General features: G+C 43.6%; 1 protein-coding gene across 3 annotated transcripts in view; it reads right to left on the reverse strand.

The window, feature by feature from the left end:
• The window catches only part of LOC134375378 (golgin subfamily A member 6-like protein 2), a 46,124-nt gene extending 32,988 nt beyond the window's left edge, over nucleotides 1-13,136 (reverse strand). For 2 of the 3 annotated variants that reach the window (XM_063093768.1, XM_063093770.1), the window contains exons 1-2: nucleotides 10,772-13,136; nucleotides 3,756-4,041 (exon numbers count right to left, since the gene is read on the reverse strand). In XM_063093768.1, the coding sequence (XP_062949838.1) occupies nucleotides 11,345-13,132 (1,788 nt within the window). In that variant the 5' untranslated portion in view covers nucleotides 13,133-13,136 and the 3' untranslated portion in view covers nucleotides 3,756-4,041; nucleotides 10,772-11,344. The remainder of the gene's footprint in view (nucleotides 1-3,755; nucleotides 4,042-10,771) is intronic. The other variant, XM_063093769.1, reaches the window with a different exon arrangement.
• Nucleotides 13,137-17,695: the final 4,559 nt, after the last annotated feature.

Below are 17,695 nucleotides of genomic sequence, written 5' to 3' on the forward strand. Positions count from 1 at the left end.
GGGACCTATCTGTCATTGTCACTGTTGTATCCCCAGCACCTATGTAGCATATTGCCTACTACACAGTAGGTGCTCGGTAAGTATCTGTTGAATAAACACATGGATCATAGGAATTGGTGGAGGCCAGCCAGAAGCAGAAAGGACAAAGTCAGATATGGAAAAAAAAATCCTACTTCAAGAGTGGTAACATATTAGCACTAAAATTGAAAGGGCAGGGGTGATGAAAGGTTTTGAAACTAGAGAGAGGTGGTGGTTGCACAACATTGTGAATGCACTAAATGCCACTGAATTGTACACTTTTAAACGGTTAATTATACATTATGTGAATTTCACCTCAATAATAAAAAAATTTAATGGTAGAATTATAATAATTATGATCCTTTATGATTTAGACACTCTACAAATACTTGATAAAGTCAACATAAAGAGAATAATTTCTATACAGTACTTGATAGTTTACATAAATGTTTTCACATAAATGATTTCATTTGTTCCTTCCAACAAGCCTGTGGACTTGCAGACAAAGAAAAGTGAAGATTGCAGATCGGTTAGTGACTTCCTATTCTGTAGACAAGCCAAGCACACTCCCCTCTCAGAGGCTCTGCCCTTGCTGCTCCCCTGCCTGGGAAGGACTTCCCCCAAACAGTCACCCGGCGCTTCCGCCTCACCAAATCTGGGCTCTGCTTTCAGAGTGACCTCATCAGAAAGGGCTTCCTAAAAAAGCAGCCCATCTACCCCCATCATTACCCTGCTTGATTTTTCTTCAAAATTCTCAGAACATGTTCACAGGGTTATGGTTTTTTGTCTTTCCACAATAATGTAAACTCCAAGAGAACAGGTCTATTTGTCAGTTTTGTTTTCTGCTATAATCCTGACATCTGGAATGTACCTGACAAATAACAGGTGCTTAATAAATATTTGTTAAATGAATAAGTAGAGAACTTTACCATGAACTCAGCCAGATCTTTTGGGGAGCCTAGGCTTTTTAGGCCATAACACAAAAAAACTGAAATCATAATGTGACTGAGATAAAATACCAGTTTTTGGAGGACTGTAACAAAGTGCTACCAAGCTCACTAATTATTTCCTGCGTGTACTCCTCTTGTCCCCAAGGGCAGGGCACCTGTCTGTTGTATCCCTAGCTCTCAGTGCTATGATAAACATGCAGTATCAGGCACTTGTTCATATCAATAAGAAACAATGGATTCTGAGTAATATGGACAAGAACAGAACTGGCCACAACACACATCCAGTTCCCACCCTAAGTCTGCACGTGGGGGGCAGGGAGTCTCTGAGGAGGAGAGGAAGGAGGAAGGAGAATGTGCTGGGCAGGGGTCAGAGTCCATGCAGCAGCAGAGCGTGGTCTTGCAAGCCCTGTGTAATCTTTGAAGAAATGACTCTCGAGACCAAACTGACCTGCAGTGTGAACCTTGCACGACGAATTCTTATTCCCAGGGGAAAGATTGTAGGGCTGGCCTCCCACTAGTTTGGTCAGCGTAGTCTGACAGGATGGATAATCCTTGCGGGATGGACAATGAACTCTGAGACCCAGTAGTACTCCAGAATGGTGCCTGGTGGCCTCTGAGAAATTTGTGCCCTCAATCAGGCAGCCAGGCATGATGGAAAATTGTTGGGTGTAGCACAAAGAACACAGATTAGGAGTCAAAGTCCTACAGCTCTAGTGTCAGTTCTACTTCTTGCAGCTGTTTGAATCTATATCTCTAAGGGCAGTTTATAGATTGCAAACAAACTCATACAAACATGAAATATGGTCACTTGTCCAACCTGATCACAGCCACTGGGGATTATTGTTACATCTTAAATGGAACAAAATATTTAACACAAATACTTGTTTGCCAGGCCTCACATTTTAACTCAATGGCACAGAAACATGTTTTCAACCTTTAATAAATTATAAAAGTTCCTGAAAATGTTTGAAACAGAATTTCTATAGAAAATTCCAAGCCTCATAAGCTATGGTCCACCCCTTCCCAACATACACACATACATGCACACATACACACCCTCCCCACCAAAGCTTCCTTATAATTAAGTCCAAGTACACAGCTCAAAATTCAAGCAAATTGGGGCCGGCCCGTGGCTCATTCGGGAGAGTGCGGTGCTGATAACACCAAGGCCATGGGTTTGGATCCTATATAGGGGTGGCTGGTTCGCTCACTGGCTGAGCGTGGTGCTGACAACACCAAGCCAAGGGTTAAGATCCCCTCACCAGTCATCTTTTAAAAAAATAAAAATAAAAATAAATAAAAAATAAAAATACTCTATGAGCCAGACGTAACACATCTATGGCCTGATACAGCGCCCAGGCAGTCTGATCGTGAGCTCTCGGGAGCAGAAGGTGGTTCTAATGGGTTCCAGGCCTGAATCTACCCCTCCCTAAGTGCTTTCTAGGGTGGTCACTTCATCCCCAATCACTTGACACTGATGAACCAGTTTGCTGGTAAGTTACCGCATAGTGAATAAAGGTGCTGATTCCCTTCAGTTCAAATCCTAACTCCATCACTTGGTATCACCACATACCAGCTATGGCACTTTGACCACTCCAGGCTTCAACTTCCTCACCTTTAGAACTTGGATAATAATACAATTCCTCATGCAGAGTAAGCATTGGACGACACATGTCAGCTATTGTTGTCCGTAAGCTTGGTGCCTCCTTCCTCACCATCCATCCACAATTAATCAGCCAATCCTGTTCAACAGGACTTCTAAAACTCTATCGAATCCATCCTCTTGTTTTTATTTCGACTCTCTCTGTCTTAGCTCATAACCTCATCCTCTCTATCCTGACTGATTTATTATAATGATCTAATAATTGGATCTCCTGCTTTACTCAGTACCCTCACGCTGCACCCAGCTATTCCATCGCTTTACTCAGTACCCTCACACTGCGCCCAGCTATTCCATCTCTCGCTGGGGTAACTTATCTATGTAAAACACAGATTTGATTGTGTCATTTTCCCTGTCACCTATAGAACAAAGTCTGAATTCCTTAATTCTGCATTCAAGGCTCTTCCCAGTCGGGCCACAGGCTCTCCCCACACTCATATCCTACCAGTCTCTATGATATTCTCTTTGCTCCTGCCATACCAAACTTCTGTTCTTGCCTTTTCTTGAACAAGCCAGGCAGTTTCCTATCATGGTACCTATGCAACACTATTCTTTCTGCTTAGAATGTTTGTCCCCCATGTTTCCTTGCTTGACTCCTTCTCACCCTTCTAAGTCCAGCCCAAAATGGTCATCTCTACCACGAAGCCTTCTCTGATGGGCCCCCTAGCTAGCCCTGCAGTTGGGCCATCCCTCCTCTGTTGTTCCCACCACATTTAATACCTAGCTCTTCTAGTCCATCTCCAATGCTTTGTAACCTACTTACTGAGACATCAGTGGTCTCAACACGAGATAGGAGGCCAAGGGCAAGAACCTGGTCTTACACATTTTTTGCACTGCCAGCTAGCATGTAGTAAGTGCTCAGTGTTTGCTGAATGAATTAATGGGACCAACTAAGAGGGCATTTTAACAAAAGCCAAAAGATAATGTCACTTTTAATACATCCTGTTGCAAGAAACAGGTATCTATGGGAATATACAAAGAAAGAATAGGATAATAAAAATATATAAAACCACTAAGGAACCCTCAATTTCCTGGAATGTGTACATTTTGGTTAATTTTAGTAGAAAAGGATATTAGGTATATAGAAAGCTCTAGCTACCTAGATAATTGAAAATATCTGTACTTACCAGGTAGCTAGCATTTGTCATGGTGTCTTGATCTTCACCTTCTCTTCTATGGACTCAGTGGAATGTATCTAATATCCCAGGAGAAAATATAATCCAGGCAAATCTGATTATGTGGTTCATAATTTGTATGCTGTGCAGTACAATTAGAGAGACTTTCGCCCATCAGAAAACAGTCCAATCTTCACCTCGTGCCCGTGCAGGCCTCTTATAAGAGAAACAAAAATTCCTTGGCTCTCTGAGAGTCACCAGAGAAGGCTAGCAGTGACGATCTTGGGAAGGCAGAGATCTGGGAGAGAAAATAAACATCATTTTTGGCATTTATGTTCTCAAAAACTTGTCACTGGAGTGCTCACTTGACAAGCATTCACTGAATGAATGGAAGGGTTGTTACCCAGCCTTGTTCCCCATCCCCAGGCAGGATCGCAGACCTTGCTTTGGCAGGCTAGGAAACCAAGCTGCGGGGCTTGTCTAGTAAGAATGGAGGGGGCAGCTCAGCAGAGTACTTTCCACTCAGGCTGTGCCGGCTCAGAGCCCGGCCCTGACAGTTTCTAGTTGGTAGAGTTGGTAGAGTAATAGTTCCTGTCTCGAAGCTGTTGGAAGGATTAAATGATAGAGAACATGTAAACTACCTAGCATGGTGCCTATTAAATTACTCTGATTATTACAAGAATTCAGTAAATGTTAGCTATCATTATCATTTGTCAAGAAGATCCTACTACTGGACTTGAGCCGTCCATAGCTTATCTTTACAACTCTGCCCACACCCAATATCTCTATTTTATTGTCTAACTATGGCATCAGAGTTCATAGAGAATTGAAGAAAGGGCAAGTTCTCAGTTTCTCACCAATAAAGAAGCAGAAATAAAGTAGATGGGGAAAAGAAAACAGGCCACATAAGCAGAACGTCTGGCCACGCAACTAGCCGAAGCATTTATGCATTTATAGATCTGGCAAGAAGACTAAACAAATTAAAAAAAAAAAAAATCTGGCAGGCTGGCTGGCTAGCCCAGTTGGTTAGAGCATGGTGTTATAATATACCAAGGTCAAGGGTTCAGATCCCCATACCAGCCAGCTACGCCCCCCCCCAAAAAAGAGGGTCTGGACTCCCAAAAGCCATACAGAAAAAACAAAGGAGCACGACTTCAAACTTGTCGCCTCTCCCTGGGTGTGATGGAGATGGAGACACAAAGGATTACACAAAGCCCATTTTTCCAGAGCAGTGAGTGGCCCAAAGGGGTTAAATCCCGGGAGACGACTTCTTCAAGAGAGAAGGAATTCCTGGGAAATGACCGCGATTCAGAGCTTTTCTTGGTTTTTTATTGTGCAGGCAAAAAGTTACAGAAAAGAACACAGGTGGTTAATCAATCATAGTGAAAAAACCAAACTTGCTACATAACAATTTTCATTAAAGCAGGTGCAACTTAAAAATAGTTTAAGCAATTTACCATCAGTCATAAAACTAAGCTATGTGACATACAAAAGAACCAATGAGATAATCGTTATGGCAACTCTTAGTTCCCTAGGAAACTTAGAGAAGCAGTTGAAGGTGAAATGTGGAACCAGCCGCTAATTGGCAGAGTAGCCTTGAAGCTTTCAGTACACATATTTTCCCATAATTAGGTTTAGCTGCACCAAGGGCATGTGCCCTTAGAGCAAGCACTTATGCTGTGTTACAATTCTCATATCCACACCAGAGATTTTTTAGTCCCGTAAAAGTTTTCTGTTTTTTCCCAAACTTAGCATTTCTATGTGCATTACTAAAAGGTTAGGTTCTTCCTCAAACTACAAGGCTTTGGCCTTCCTAAAACTAGGGACGGCGGCTCCCCTGTGCTACAGCCTAAACTAAAGGGCTTTGGCCCTTCAAACAGCTAAGGACTGTGGTCCTACTAAAATAAAGATCCTACTAAGTTACAACCTGATCTAAGGACTATGGTCCTTCTAATAGCTAAGGGCTGTGGCCCTACTAAGCTAAAGGTTAAGGCCCTGTGAAATACATGTGCTTTATTAGTGTTAGCACCCTCTACGAAACTGCTGAGGGAAAATTCTGTACCTAGATAAACTTCAGTACAAGTATGGAATAAAGACATCTTCAGGCTTTTGAGGCTTCAAAACTATGAGATGTTCTAAGAAAGAGGGTAAATTATTAAAAGAAATTCTCAATAGAAGTTCAATAGTATCGAGACCAGTAAAGCCACTCTATATGATGGATTGATTCACTCCACAAATACATGCTGAGTGCCTACTGTGTGCTGCTTAGACACTGGACTAGAGCAAGTAACCAAGCAGACACACACTGCTACCCTCATAGAGCTTACATTCCACTGGGCATAGACAGATAAACAACTACAAGGGGAAAACTCTGAGACAGAAGATGGTGAGTGTGACAAAGAAAGAGAAACCAGGACCTCTAGCCCCAACTTTCAGTTGAAGAACTACAGGAACTACAGTGGATAGAAGACCAGACTACATGACATCATCATGACACCATCAGATAAATCCAAAGTGTGGGAAATCTATAAGATAACTGGCCTGAATTCTTAAAAATGTCAAAATTGTTAAAAACAAAACAAGAGGGAGACTCGTGTAGATTAAAAAGAGTTAACAATCACATTCAACAGGTGAGCCCTGAGTGGAACCTGCGCCAGGGAAAAGAAGTTATAAAATATATTTTGGGGACAAGGAAGGACATTTGAATATAGATTGAATATTAGATGATACTGGGAAATTATTTTTAATTTTTAATTTATTAAATTAAAGTTTTAAAAATACTTAGGTATTATACATACGTAGGAGAAGGTCTTATTCTTAGGAGATGTGTGCTTAAGTACTCATATATAGCAAATACTGCAAACTTTTCAACTGTTGGATCAACGTAAAGACTATTCAGTTGCTCATTGCTCTAATCTTTCAAGTTTTCTGTATATATTAAACTATTTAAAAGTTGGATAAATAAAAATATAAATATATAAAAATTTGGATAAAAAAGCATGGAGGAGAAGATTTAGAGAAGGCAAACAGACAATTTTTTGGAGTTCTGTTGTAAAGGGGAGTATATTAGTTTCCTAGGGCTGCTATAACAAATTACCATGAATAGGGTGGCTTAAAACAACAGAAATTTATTCTCTCACAGCTGTAGAGGCCAGAAGCTAAAATCAAGGTGTTGGCAGAGGCCACACTCCCTACAGAGGCTCTGGGGAGGAATCCATTCTTCGCCTCTTCTAACATCTGGTGACTGGCAGCATTCCTTGACTTGTGGCTGTGTCACTCCAATCTCTGCCTCTGAGATCACACTGCCTCCTCTTCTGTGTATGTGTCTGATTTCCTTCTTCTCTCTCTTATAAGGACACTTGTGATGGCATTTAGGACCCACCTGGATGATCCAGAACAAGCTCTTCCTCTCAAGATATTTAACTTAATGACATCTTTTGCTATGTTAAGGTAATGGTCACAGGTTCCTGTGATTAGGAAATGAATATATCTTTAGGAGGCCACTTTTGTGCCTACCACAGGGAGCAAGAAAAATGGGGCAGTAGCTACAGGGAAATTTGGGGTAAAGGGGGCCGGCCCGTGGCTCACTCGGGGGAGTGTGGTACTGTTAACACCAAGGCTACAGGTTCAGATCCCTATATAGGGATGACCAGTTGGCTCACTTTGGAGAGCGTGGTGCTGACAACACCAAGCCAAGGGTTAAGATCTCTTTACCAGTCATCTTTAAAAAAAAAAAAGAAAGAAAGAAATGTGGCGTAAAGAGAGGGTTTATTTATTTATTTATTTTTTTAAGTAGGAGAAATACAGCAAGTTTATAATAATGAATTTAGTAAAGTTTGTTGCATATTGTAGTAGTAGTACAACAGTACAGTTTATTTGTTCACTGTGTTGACCACTTTCATATAGGAAAATTCATAAAGAAGATAGCAAAGTACCTTCAAGAAGAAAATTAGGGATACTCTTTTAGAGTTCAATTAAGAACAATCGAAATGTAATGGATGAGACTTTCTGTCAAACTTGGTAGATTAAACACACGTATTTATCTCTAAACCCCACTAAGATGAAAATAAAGGAATAAAAATAGTATAAAACCACAGAAAGTCTCCTGTCGACCAAGACAGTAGAGTAGACAACAGTGGATTAACGAGGTCAACAAACTTTTAAAGATGGAGTGAGAACTAACTTAGTAGAGTGGAGAAAGCTGGGACTTAAGTGCTTGAAGAGGAGAATATAAACAAAAAGTGTAACAGTTCACTCTATTTATCCCCCCAAAAGTTCAGGACCTGTAGGGACCAGATACATCCAATGGAAGAAGAATGGCATGGAGCTGGAAATAGGGAAATTATTTAGAAGTCTGTATATAAAGCAGTTAAATTCACAAATCCCCTCCCCAACCCTTTCAGTCTAGCAAAACCCCCCAGCAGGATACCAGAAGGTTTATCCTCTGGAAAAATGGAATCTGAGAAGCACCTCAGGGACACCAAGCACAACTGAAGGCAGAGTGAGCACTGAGCTAAAAATAAAAGGACTGGGTGAAAATAGGCATGCCAAATGTTGGCCCCGCAACTGTATCCCCCTGCCCTGCTGCTATAACCTCAACAGTAGCGGCCCTGCAGATACCCCCAAACAATGAGTGGAAAATTCTTCCCACACAGCCTTATAACACTAGGGTCATGGGTTCAGATCCCCTGTACTGGCCAGCCGAAAAAAAAAAAAAAATTCTCCCCTGAAAAACCAAATAGTCCCTGAAATGTGATCTGCAGATTGCAACATTTGGGGGTATCCAATAAAAAATCCTGCTTGCTCCAGCCACCACAGAGCGAAGCCCATCAATCAACAAGCCACATCCATACACATAGTTTCCAATTAGCTCTGCCTCTTTCTTGATCAAACATTTGAGAAAAACCTCCAACAACGTACACACACACACCAGAAAAAAAAAGGTAGGGAAATTCAGGGGAAACAATGTGAAATGCCGAAGAAAACTTAAAAACAGGAAAAAATCCTTGGAGAACAAAGAAAACATGTACATAAATAAGACAAGAACAGAAATATTATACATAGTACCAGCCAGCCGTCAAAAAACCCCAAAAGAAATGCTATATCTATATATATTTTTTTAATCAGTGAACAAGAGTTAAAATTTAAAAATAAAATAAAATATTAAATTTTAAATTTTAAAATTAAATAATTCAATACCAAAGGATAAGAAGATAAATTGAATAAAATTGCACACACTGTAGAACAAAAAGAAAAAAAGCCATAATACGAGTCATAATTCAGGCTCTAACATCCTCTAGTAGAACCACAGAAAATGAGATGAGGATGCAGGCTGGGCTGTGGAATGGTAGCAAACAGGTAATTTACATAGAGAAGAAAAACATCATATCTGTAGAATTAAAACAAAAGAACAAAACAATTTATAGACACCAACTCTTGGAAGTTAGAAGATAGTGGGGCAATGCCTTTAAAATTCTAAGGGAAAGGGCTGGCTGGTGGCTCAGTTGGTTGGAGCATGGAGCTGATAACACCAATGTCCAGGGTTCAATCCCTGTGCCAGCCAGCTGCCAAAAATAAAATAGAATTCTAAGGGAATTTCCAACCTAGAATTCCAACCTAGCTAAAATATCAATCTAATATATGAAAAGAATAGATATTTTCAGACAGATACAGTGTCACAAAGTTTACTTCCCATGGTCACTTCCTCTGAAAGCTATTAGATGAGGCAGGTGACCAAAATGAGGGGGTAAAACAAGAAAGAGGAAGATCATCTAAGATCCAGGCAGTAGGAGATCCAACACAGACGAACAGAGAGAGGTGTTAAGAAGATCCAGAAAGCAGCCACTCTACATCAAGTCCAGAGGCTAAAGGACTCCAAGAAGGAAACTGCCAGTAACAAAAAGGGGGAGGGGGAGGACTGATAGATTATGTATTATGTTTGACTATATGAACACAAATATGACAAGGAGTTTTTATAGATCTTTCAGAGCCTTTGGAGAAAATTAGCCAAGGGTATGTAGAAAACTTAACAATTAAAAAACAACATACGGCTGGCTGGTTAGTTCAGCTGGTTAGAGCGTGGTATCATAATACCAAAGTCAAGGGTTCACATCCCCATACCAGCCAGCTGCCAAAAAAACATAACTTGTGTTGTGTTATGATATGATGAAGTTTCTATTCTTTAGAAATTTTGCAGACTTTTAAAGTACACAGAGGAGAAAAGGTGGTAAAGTATGCCTTTTGTCCCAACTATCCGTGATTGCTTTTAACCACCTCTTACATCCCTACCCAAAGACAAACAGGAACTAAGAGCCTAAGTCTTGACGTTGAAGTTTTGACAGTAGGCACTCAGAGGGTCATCTCTCTTACCTGGGATGAGGGTGGAAGACAGAAAAGAAGCCCAGGGAGACACAAGTGAAGCTATGAAAAAGTCCACGTGGTTAGATGAACGGAAAGTCAAAGATAGAAACAATGTAGGTACAAATAATCAGAACAACTTCAAATCAAGCATGAGCAATTCAAATTTGTTCTTTTTTTTTTCTTTTTAAAAGATGACAAGTAAGGGGATCTTAACCCTTGACTTGGTGGTGTTAGCAACACGCTCTCCCAAGTGAGCCACAGGCCGGCCCCGCAATTCAAATTTGATGTGAAGGTGAGGGGAACCTGTGGAAACGGTGATCATGGTGAAGTGATTACAACAGTGGAGCCCATCTGGATACATCTTTGGGGCTAGCTAGAGGGAGGATCAGTGAGGATGAGCTTGGTCCAGATATAAATAGCCCTGCAAGAAGTCTAACACATTAGATGGTAAAACTGGCTACATGGCTCGAGAGGAGAGTACAGAAATAGCGAAGGGAAATGGTTTTAAAAACCAACAAAAATAGGGCCGGCCCGTGGCTCACTTGGGAGAGCATGGTGCTGACAACACCAAGTTAAGGGTTGAGATCCCCTTACCGGTCATCTTTTAAAAACAAACAAACAAACAAAAAACCCAACAAAGATAACCACCATAATGAGACATGGCTTACTTTTTTCTTTACTTCTTTATCTTCTTATCTCCTCTCCTCTTGCCTTTGTCACTTTGAAGCTCCGCATTCTTTAGGAGCCTCTTTCAGAAATTGTGCTCACTTCAGCCTGCACAATTTCTTCCACAACCCTCAATATCTACTCTTTTATCCTACGTAATTCTCCCTAGTCCTTACTATGCTTTCTCCTACACCTTGTACATCCAATCATGTGATAGACTAAAGCCTTCTAGCCCATCTGAAGCCCATTTCTCAGACATTTCCCTGCAAACTCCTCAGTCACAGCTCTTCTCCAAGAAACCAATATCCAGCTTTCCTCTACCTATCCACACCTTATCAAGTGCTCCCATTTCCCTCTTTACCGTGCTTCTTCGCTTCCTTTGGTACTGGCCTCTGCCTCTTCCCCAGTAGCTCTTCTTCATTCCCACTCTCTCTTCTTTTATGCTCAGACATTCTCCTTTCCTCTCTCATCTTTACCCCTTCAGGATCTGTTTGGCTCTCATTTCTCCTCTTTGACTTTCAATACTTCCCCTATCTGTGTCTCTTTCTTTCTTCACCTTCAATCCTTCATCTGCCTCATTCACTGGTAACTTCACCTATAATATTTTTCTCTTCTATAGAAACAGATTCATCAGTAACATCTCCCACTTCACGCGAAATGCCTCCCTCAACTTCCACCTCCTCCTCAGTCCCTTCTGGTTCTTCATCACTCCCTTCTCGCCTTTCAGAAGAAATTTCCATCTCATCATCAGTAAATTCCATCACTCTTTCATCACCAGTAACTTCTACTACTCTTTCAATTTTCTCTTCATTTACGTTCCTTGTTCTTGAACCCTCCAACTTCTCTCCACTGGCCCCCAGATTCTCCCCACTAGATTCCAGCTTCTCTGCACTTGACCACAGTGTATCTGCAATGGATCTCAAATCCTCCCCACTAGTCCCCAGCTTCTCTCCACTGGATAACAGCTCCTCTCCATCGGGTCTCAGCTTCTCTCCACTGGACTCTCGCCTCTCTCCTCTGGATCCCAGCTTCTCTCCACTGGACCCCAGCTTCTCTCCACTGGACCCCAGCTTCTCTCCACTGGACTCTTGCCTCTCTCCCCTGGACACCAGCTTCTCTCCACGGGACCCTCGCCTCTCTCCCCTGGACACCAGCTTCTCTCCACGGGACCCTCGCCTCTCTCCCCTGGACACCAGCTTCTCTCCACGGGACCCTCGCCTCTCTCCCCTGGACACCAGCTTCTCTCCACTGGACTCTCGCCTCTCTCCCCTGGACACCAGCTTCTCTCCACTGGACTCTCGCCTCTCTCCCCTGGACACCAGCTTCTCTCCACGAGACCCTCGCCTCTCTCCCCTGGACACCAGCCTCTCTCCACTGGACCCTCGCCTGTCTCCCCTGGACACTAGCTTCTCTCCACTGGACTCTCGCCTCTCTCCCCTGGACACCACCTTCTCTCCACTGGACTCTCGCCTCTCTCCCCTGGACACCAGCTTCTCTCCACGGGACCCTCGCCTCTCTCCCCTGGACACCAGCTTCTCTCCACGAGACCCTCGCCTCTCTCCCCTGGACACCAGCCTCTCTCCACTGGACCCTCGCCTGTCTCCCCTGGACACTAGCTTCTCTCCACTGGACTCTCGCCTCTCTCCCCTGGACACCACCTTCTCTCCACTGGACTCTCGCCTCTCTCCCCTGGACACCAGCTTCTCTCCACTAGACCTCAGATCCTCTCCACTCCACCTCAGCTGCTTCTCACTCTGACCCAGTTTATTTCCTCTGGACCTCAAGTTCTCTCCACTGGTCCCCACCTTCTCCCCAGTAGAACTCAGCCTCTCTTCAAACGCAGACCCCTTCCTAGACTCCGCTGTCATCCCTGCACTCTTAGATTCAGCCCCTGTTTTGGGTTTGACCTCTCGCTTTCCCCAAACCTTCCTCGGACTTTCTTCCCCCAAACCTGCGGAGGCCTGTAATGCACTTGCTACACTGTGCGGTAGCTTCGCATCCATCCTGTCCAGACTCGGGCCTGAATTCTCTTTCGAGACCGCCTTTCCCACATCTACCAGTCTCCAGTTCTCAGACCCAAGCTTCGGGTCCCACATCCTAGGCTTTTGCGTGTTTCTACCCAGGAGCTGTACTCTCTTCCCGATCACGATGAGTCCGTTCCAGGGCACCCAAGTTTTCTCTCGCAGCATCTGCGGCCCTTTATAGAACAGCTCCTGCGGCGGCCGCCCGCAGACCCCGGCCTGACCTGGGGCGCCCTGGCCGCGGGGCTTGTGGCGGTCCCTCGTTCCCCTAAGCTGTTTACCCTGCCTCTCCCTCACGCCCAAGTGCGGAAACCTTAACGGAATTCTCTTCTCCACAGACATCGCGCCCGGCCCCTGCCCTCGGCCCCCCGCCCCCAGCCCCGCTCCCCGCTCCCCGCTCCCCACACCCGGCCCTCCCAACCTCGCCCGCTTCCCCGCCTCCCCGCCCACCGCCCGGTGGGCGCGCGACTGGGCTAGTGCGCACGCGCAAGCGGCGCGTGGCCGTTGGAAGGCGGGGCCCGAGATGGTGGTGGACGGGAGTCAGCTAACCAGGGGGCTGGGGGTGGACCTGGCACGCGACCTCTGCGACTCTAGAGCCACTGCTACAGTCTCCGCGCTCTCGCCTCCTTACGGCCCTCTCTCGGTTCCGTCCTGACCCTTAAAAGCTGGGGCCCGAATCCGGGAATGACAGGCGCTGCAGCCAATAGCATCGCGCACGTAAACGTGGTACCCAATCAAAAGGCGCGGCCTCGGAGAACGGCGTGGGACCCACTCTCGACTCGGAGAGACTCCCTGGCAGGGAGGGGGAGTCTCCGTCGGCTGATAGGGTCTCCGCTAAGTCGGTTCACTGGGGCGAATCACCGGGGAGGAGGCTGTGGGAGCGCGCGGTCAGGGGCCAGCCGCGGAATCCTCGGGTGCTGCAGCCGAGGAGCGTGATGGAGGAGCATCACGAGGCTGGGAAGGAGAACAAGGTGAAATAAAGGTACAAACCTCCTCGGCCACCACCTCACTCCGTGATCCCCAGTGATACCCAGGCAAGGAGTGCTGTGTGTGTGTGTGTGTGTGTGTGTGTGCGTGTGCGTGTGTGTGTGTGTGTGTGTGTGCGTGTGTGCGCGCGCGCGCGTGCGTGCGCGCGCGTGTGCGCGCGATCGAGAGGGGAGACCTGAGCAAGGGCGTGGGGGCCTGAATGCTCTCTGTGTGTGTGTGCGTGTGTGTGTGTGTGTGTGCGTGTGATCGAGAGGAGAGACCTGAGCAAGGGCGTGGACCGCCTCTGCATGGGACCCGTGAGGATTCCAAGGGAGGCAGGTTTTACCCTGACAGATGGAAAGGAACCCGTCACTGTCACTCCTCTCCTCCCCAGGACCGCTGGGGAGGGAAGCGTGATAGGCAAGAAGAGGTCCCTGTGCTGTCCAGCCGCCAAAAAAAAAAAAAAAGAAAGAAAGAAAGAAAGAAAAAGAAGAGGAGGGGGGCATATACATCATGTTAGGAACTGAAAGGGGCTGACGTCCTCTCCTTTCCCGAGGTGGGGGAATCCTGTTCAGCGCTAATCACTTCACTTATGTATCTGTGTTCATATAAAAAGAAGACAATTCTTTCTTCATTCTTGCCTTTCGACTTAATTCAACAAATAGTTGTTGAGCATCTACGTTGTGCCAAGGATAGTGAGGGCATGCAGAGGTGCACACTTTCGGGAGTTGGTGGCATGTGCATAGTGGGCTGTGGCTGAGGATGAGGATGGAGCAACTGTGGTCCATCCTTGAGGTCCCATCTCCCTGAAGCAGCTACTAAGCCGTACAGGTCAGAGCAGAGATCCTAAGATAGCAGGAAGGAGGCCGGGACTAGGGAACTGTATTAGTCCGTTTTGTATTGCTATAAAAAAATACCTGAAACTGGGTGATTTGTAAAGAAAAACGAAATTTATTGCTTACGGTTTCTGAGACCAGGAAGTCCAAAGTCCGTCTGGTGGTGGCAACAGTGACCCAGGGGTCTCACATTACAAGATGGTGGAAGCCAAGAGAGAGCAGAGGGAGACAGACTCTCCTCTTCTTTTAAAGCCATCAGAACCACACCCCTAACCACCATTTTTAATCCATTCACTACTGCACAGTCCTACAATCCAATCACCTCTTCAAGACTCCACCTTTCAAGTACCATAATAGGATTTCCTACCCTTCCAACAGTCACAGTGGGAGCTAAGTTTCTAATACATAAAACTTGGGGGACACAATTCAAGCTTCAGTGAGTTGTGGGGGACATAATTCAATCCACTACAGGGACCTACTGCACCAATGAGCTAGACTGCCTGTGTTGGGGTTGGGGGGGGGGGGAGGTTGGAGAGCCTGCCTTGGGAGTGTTGGAGAAGTCAGGAAATGAGGAGTGGAGTTCAAGTGGAGTTTGGAGCTAACCGGCCATCACTATACAGGGATCCGAACCCATGGCCTTGGTGTTAACAGCACCGCACTCTGCCGAGTGAGCCATGGGCTGGCCCTTAATTAAAATAATTATGAATGGACTAAACACTCCAATTAAAAAACAAACATTGTCAGACTGGATTTTAGAAAAACAATTATATTCTGGGGCAGCCCCGTGGCTCACTTGGGAGAGTGTGGTGCTGATAACACCAAGTCAAGGGTTAAGATCCCCTTACCGGTCACCTTTTTTAAAAAAAAGAAAAACAACCATATTCTGTTAAAAGAGACATACTCTAAATATAAGGACACAGAACTACTGAAATAAAAGCACGGAAAAATATACACGGTCAACACACTAACCAAAGGAAAGCTAGTGTGGCTATATTAATTTCAGACAATGTAAGTCAAGTAGCATTTCTAGAAACAAAGAGGAGCATTTTATAGTGATAAAAGAGTCAATTCAACAGAAAGATAAAGCAGTCCTAATTGTATATGCATCTAATAAAATAGCTTCAAAATATGCAAAGACAAAGAGGACAGAACTAAAAGGAGAAATAGGCAAGCCCACAATTACAGTTAGAGATTTTAACACAACTCTCTCAATACATTTGAATAAGCAGACAAAAGAAATCAGTAAGGATTAAGGAGATTTAAATAACATGATGGGGCTAGCCAGTTAGCTCAGTTAGAGTGCAGTGTTATAACATCAAGGTCGAGGGTCCAGATCCCCATACTGGACAGCTGCCAAAAAATAAATAATAAATAAATAACACGATGAATCAACTTGATCTCATTGACTTATGTAGAGCTCTATACCCAACAACTGCAAAAAACACATTTTTTCAAATGCACATAAAACATTTACCAAAATACATTATATGTTGGGATATAAAGCAAGTATCAACAAATTTTAAAAGATTGAAGTCATATAGAGTATATTTTCCGACCTAGAATTAACTAGGAATTAAAAAAAAAAAAAAAAAAAAACTAGATTCCAAAGTATTTGGAAATTAAGCAACATGGTTCTAAATAACTCATAGGTGAAAGAAGAAATTATAATATTTTTAAGGAGCTGGCTGGTTAGCTCAGTTGATTAGAGCATGGTGCCCTGATAACACCAAGGTCAGGGTTTGATCCCTGTACTGGCCAGCTGCCAAAAAGAGAAGAAAAGAAAATATTTTAAAATAAATGATTATGAAAATATGGCATATCAAAACTCACAGGATGCAACTAAGGTAGTATCCAGAGGGAAATTTATACCTCCACATGCATATTTTAGAAAAAAAGAAAGGCTGGGAAGTCAATTATCTAAGTTTCAATCTCAAAAAGCTAGAAAAAAAGAGTGAATTAAATCCCAAGAAAGTAGAAGGATGAGAGCGGAAATCAATAAATAGAAAATAAGCATACAGAGAAAATCATTAATATCAAAGTAGTTTTTTGAAAAAATTAATAAAATTGATAAACTCCTAGCAAGACTGATAAGAGAGAGAGAGCAGGAGAGAGACGGGGGGTGGGGGGAGAACACTAATTACCAATGCCAGGAATGATAAAGGAGACATTGCTAGAGATGCTGCAGGCATAAAAAGATAATAAGAGTGTATATGAACAAGTTTATGCTAAATAAATTAGAAAATTTAGATAAAATGGACAAATTCCTTGAAAAATAACAACTTACCAAACCTGAAACAAGAAGTGAAAAATCTATGTAGTTCTACACTTTTTATGGGAATTGAATCTGTAATTTAAAACTTTTCCAAAAATATCTAAGTATAGATAAATTTACAGGTGAATTCTTTGAAGCATTAAGGGAGAAATAATACCATTTTTATAGAAATTATTCTAAAAAAACAGGAATAGAAGACACAATTCCCAGCTTATTTCAGGAGGAGAGCATAACATTGATACAAAAATCTGTCAAGAGGAGATATGAACAGTGGTGACGGCAGCACACCAATGTGCATGTATGTAATACTACTGAACTGTATGCCTAAAAACGGATAAAATGGGGAAATTTATATTATTCATATTTTACCACAGCAAAAAAACTCAAGAGCTGGCCGGTTCGCTCAGTTGGTTAGAGCACAGTGTTATAACACCAGGGTCGAGGGTGCAGATCCCCTTACTGGCCAGCCACCAAAAATAAAAAAGAGAGAAGAACATTACAAGAGGGCTGATGGGTTAGCTCAGTTGGTTGGAGCGCAGCCCTGTAACACCAAGGTCACGGGTTCAGATCCCTGTACTGGCCAGCTGCACGCCCCCCCCCCCAAGAAAAAGAAAGAAAGAAAATAAAAGAATATTACAAGAAATAAACAAAAGATTATCAAGTTGAATAAGCAGTATATGAAAGGATAATACTTCATGAGCAAGGCCTTCTTCTAGGAATTCCAAGTGGTTTACAATTTGAAAATCAATCAGTGAAAGTCAGCACATAAACAGAGTAACAGGAAAATACACATGATTCTCTCAATAAAGGGGGAAAAATTGATAAACATCA

Source organism: Cynocephalus volans, chromosome 4, assembly GCF_027409185.1.
Source record: "Cynocephalus volans isolate mCynVol1 chromosome 4, mCynVol1.pri, whole genome shotgun sequence".
Classification (NCBI taxonomy): domain Eukaryota; kingdom Metazoa; phylum Chordata; class Mammalia; order Dermoptera; family Cynocephalidae; genus Cynocephalus; species Cynocephalus volans.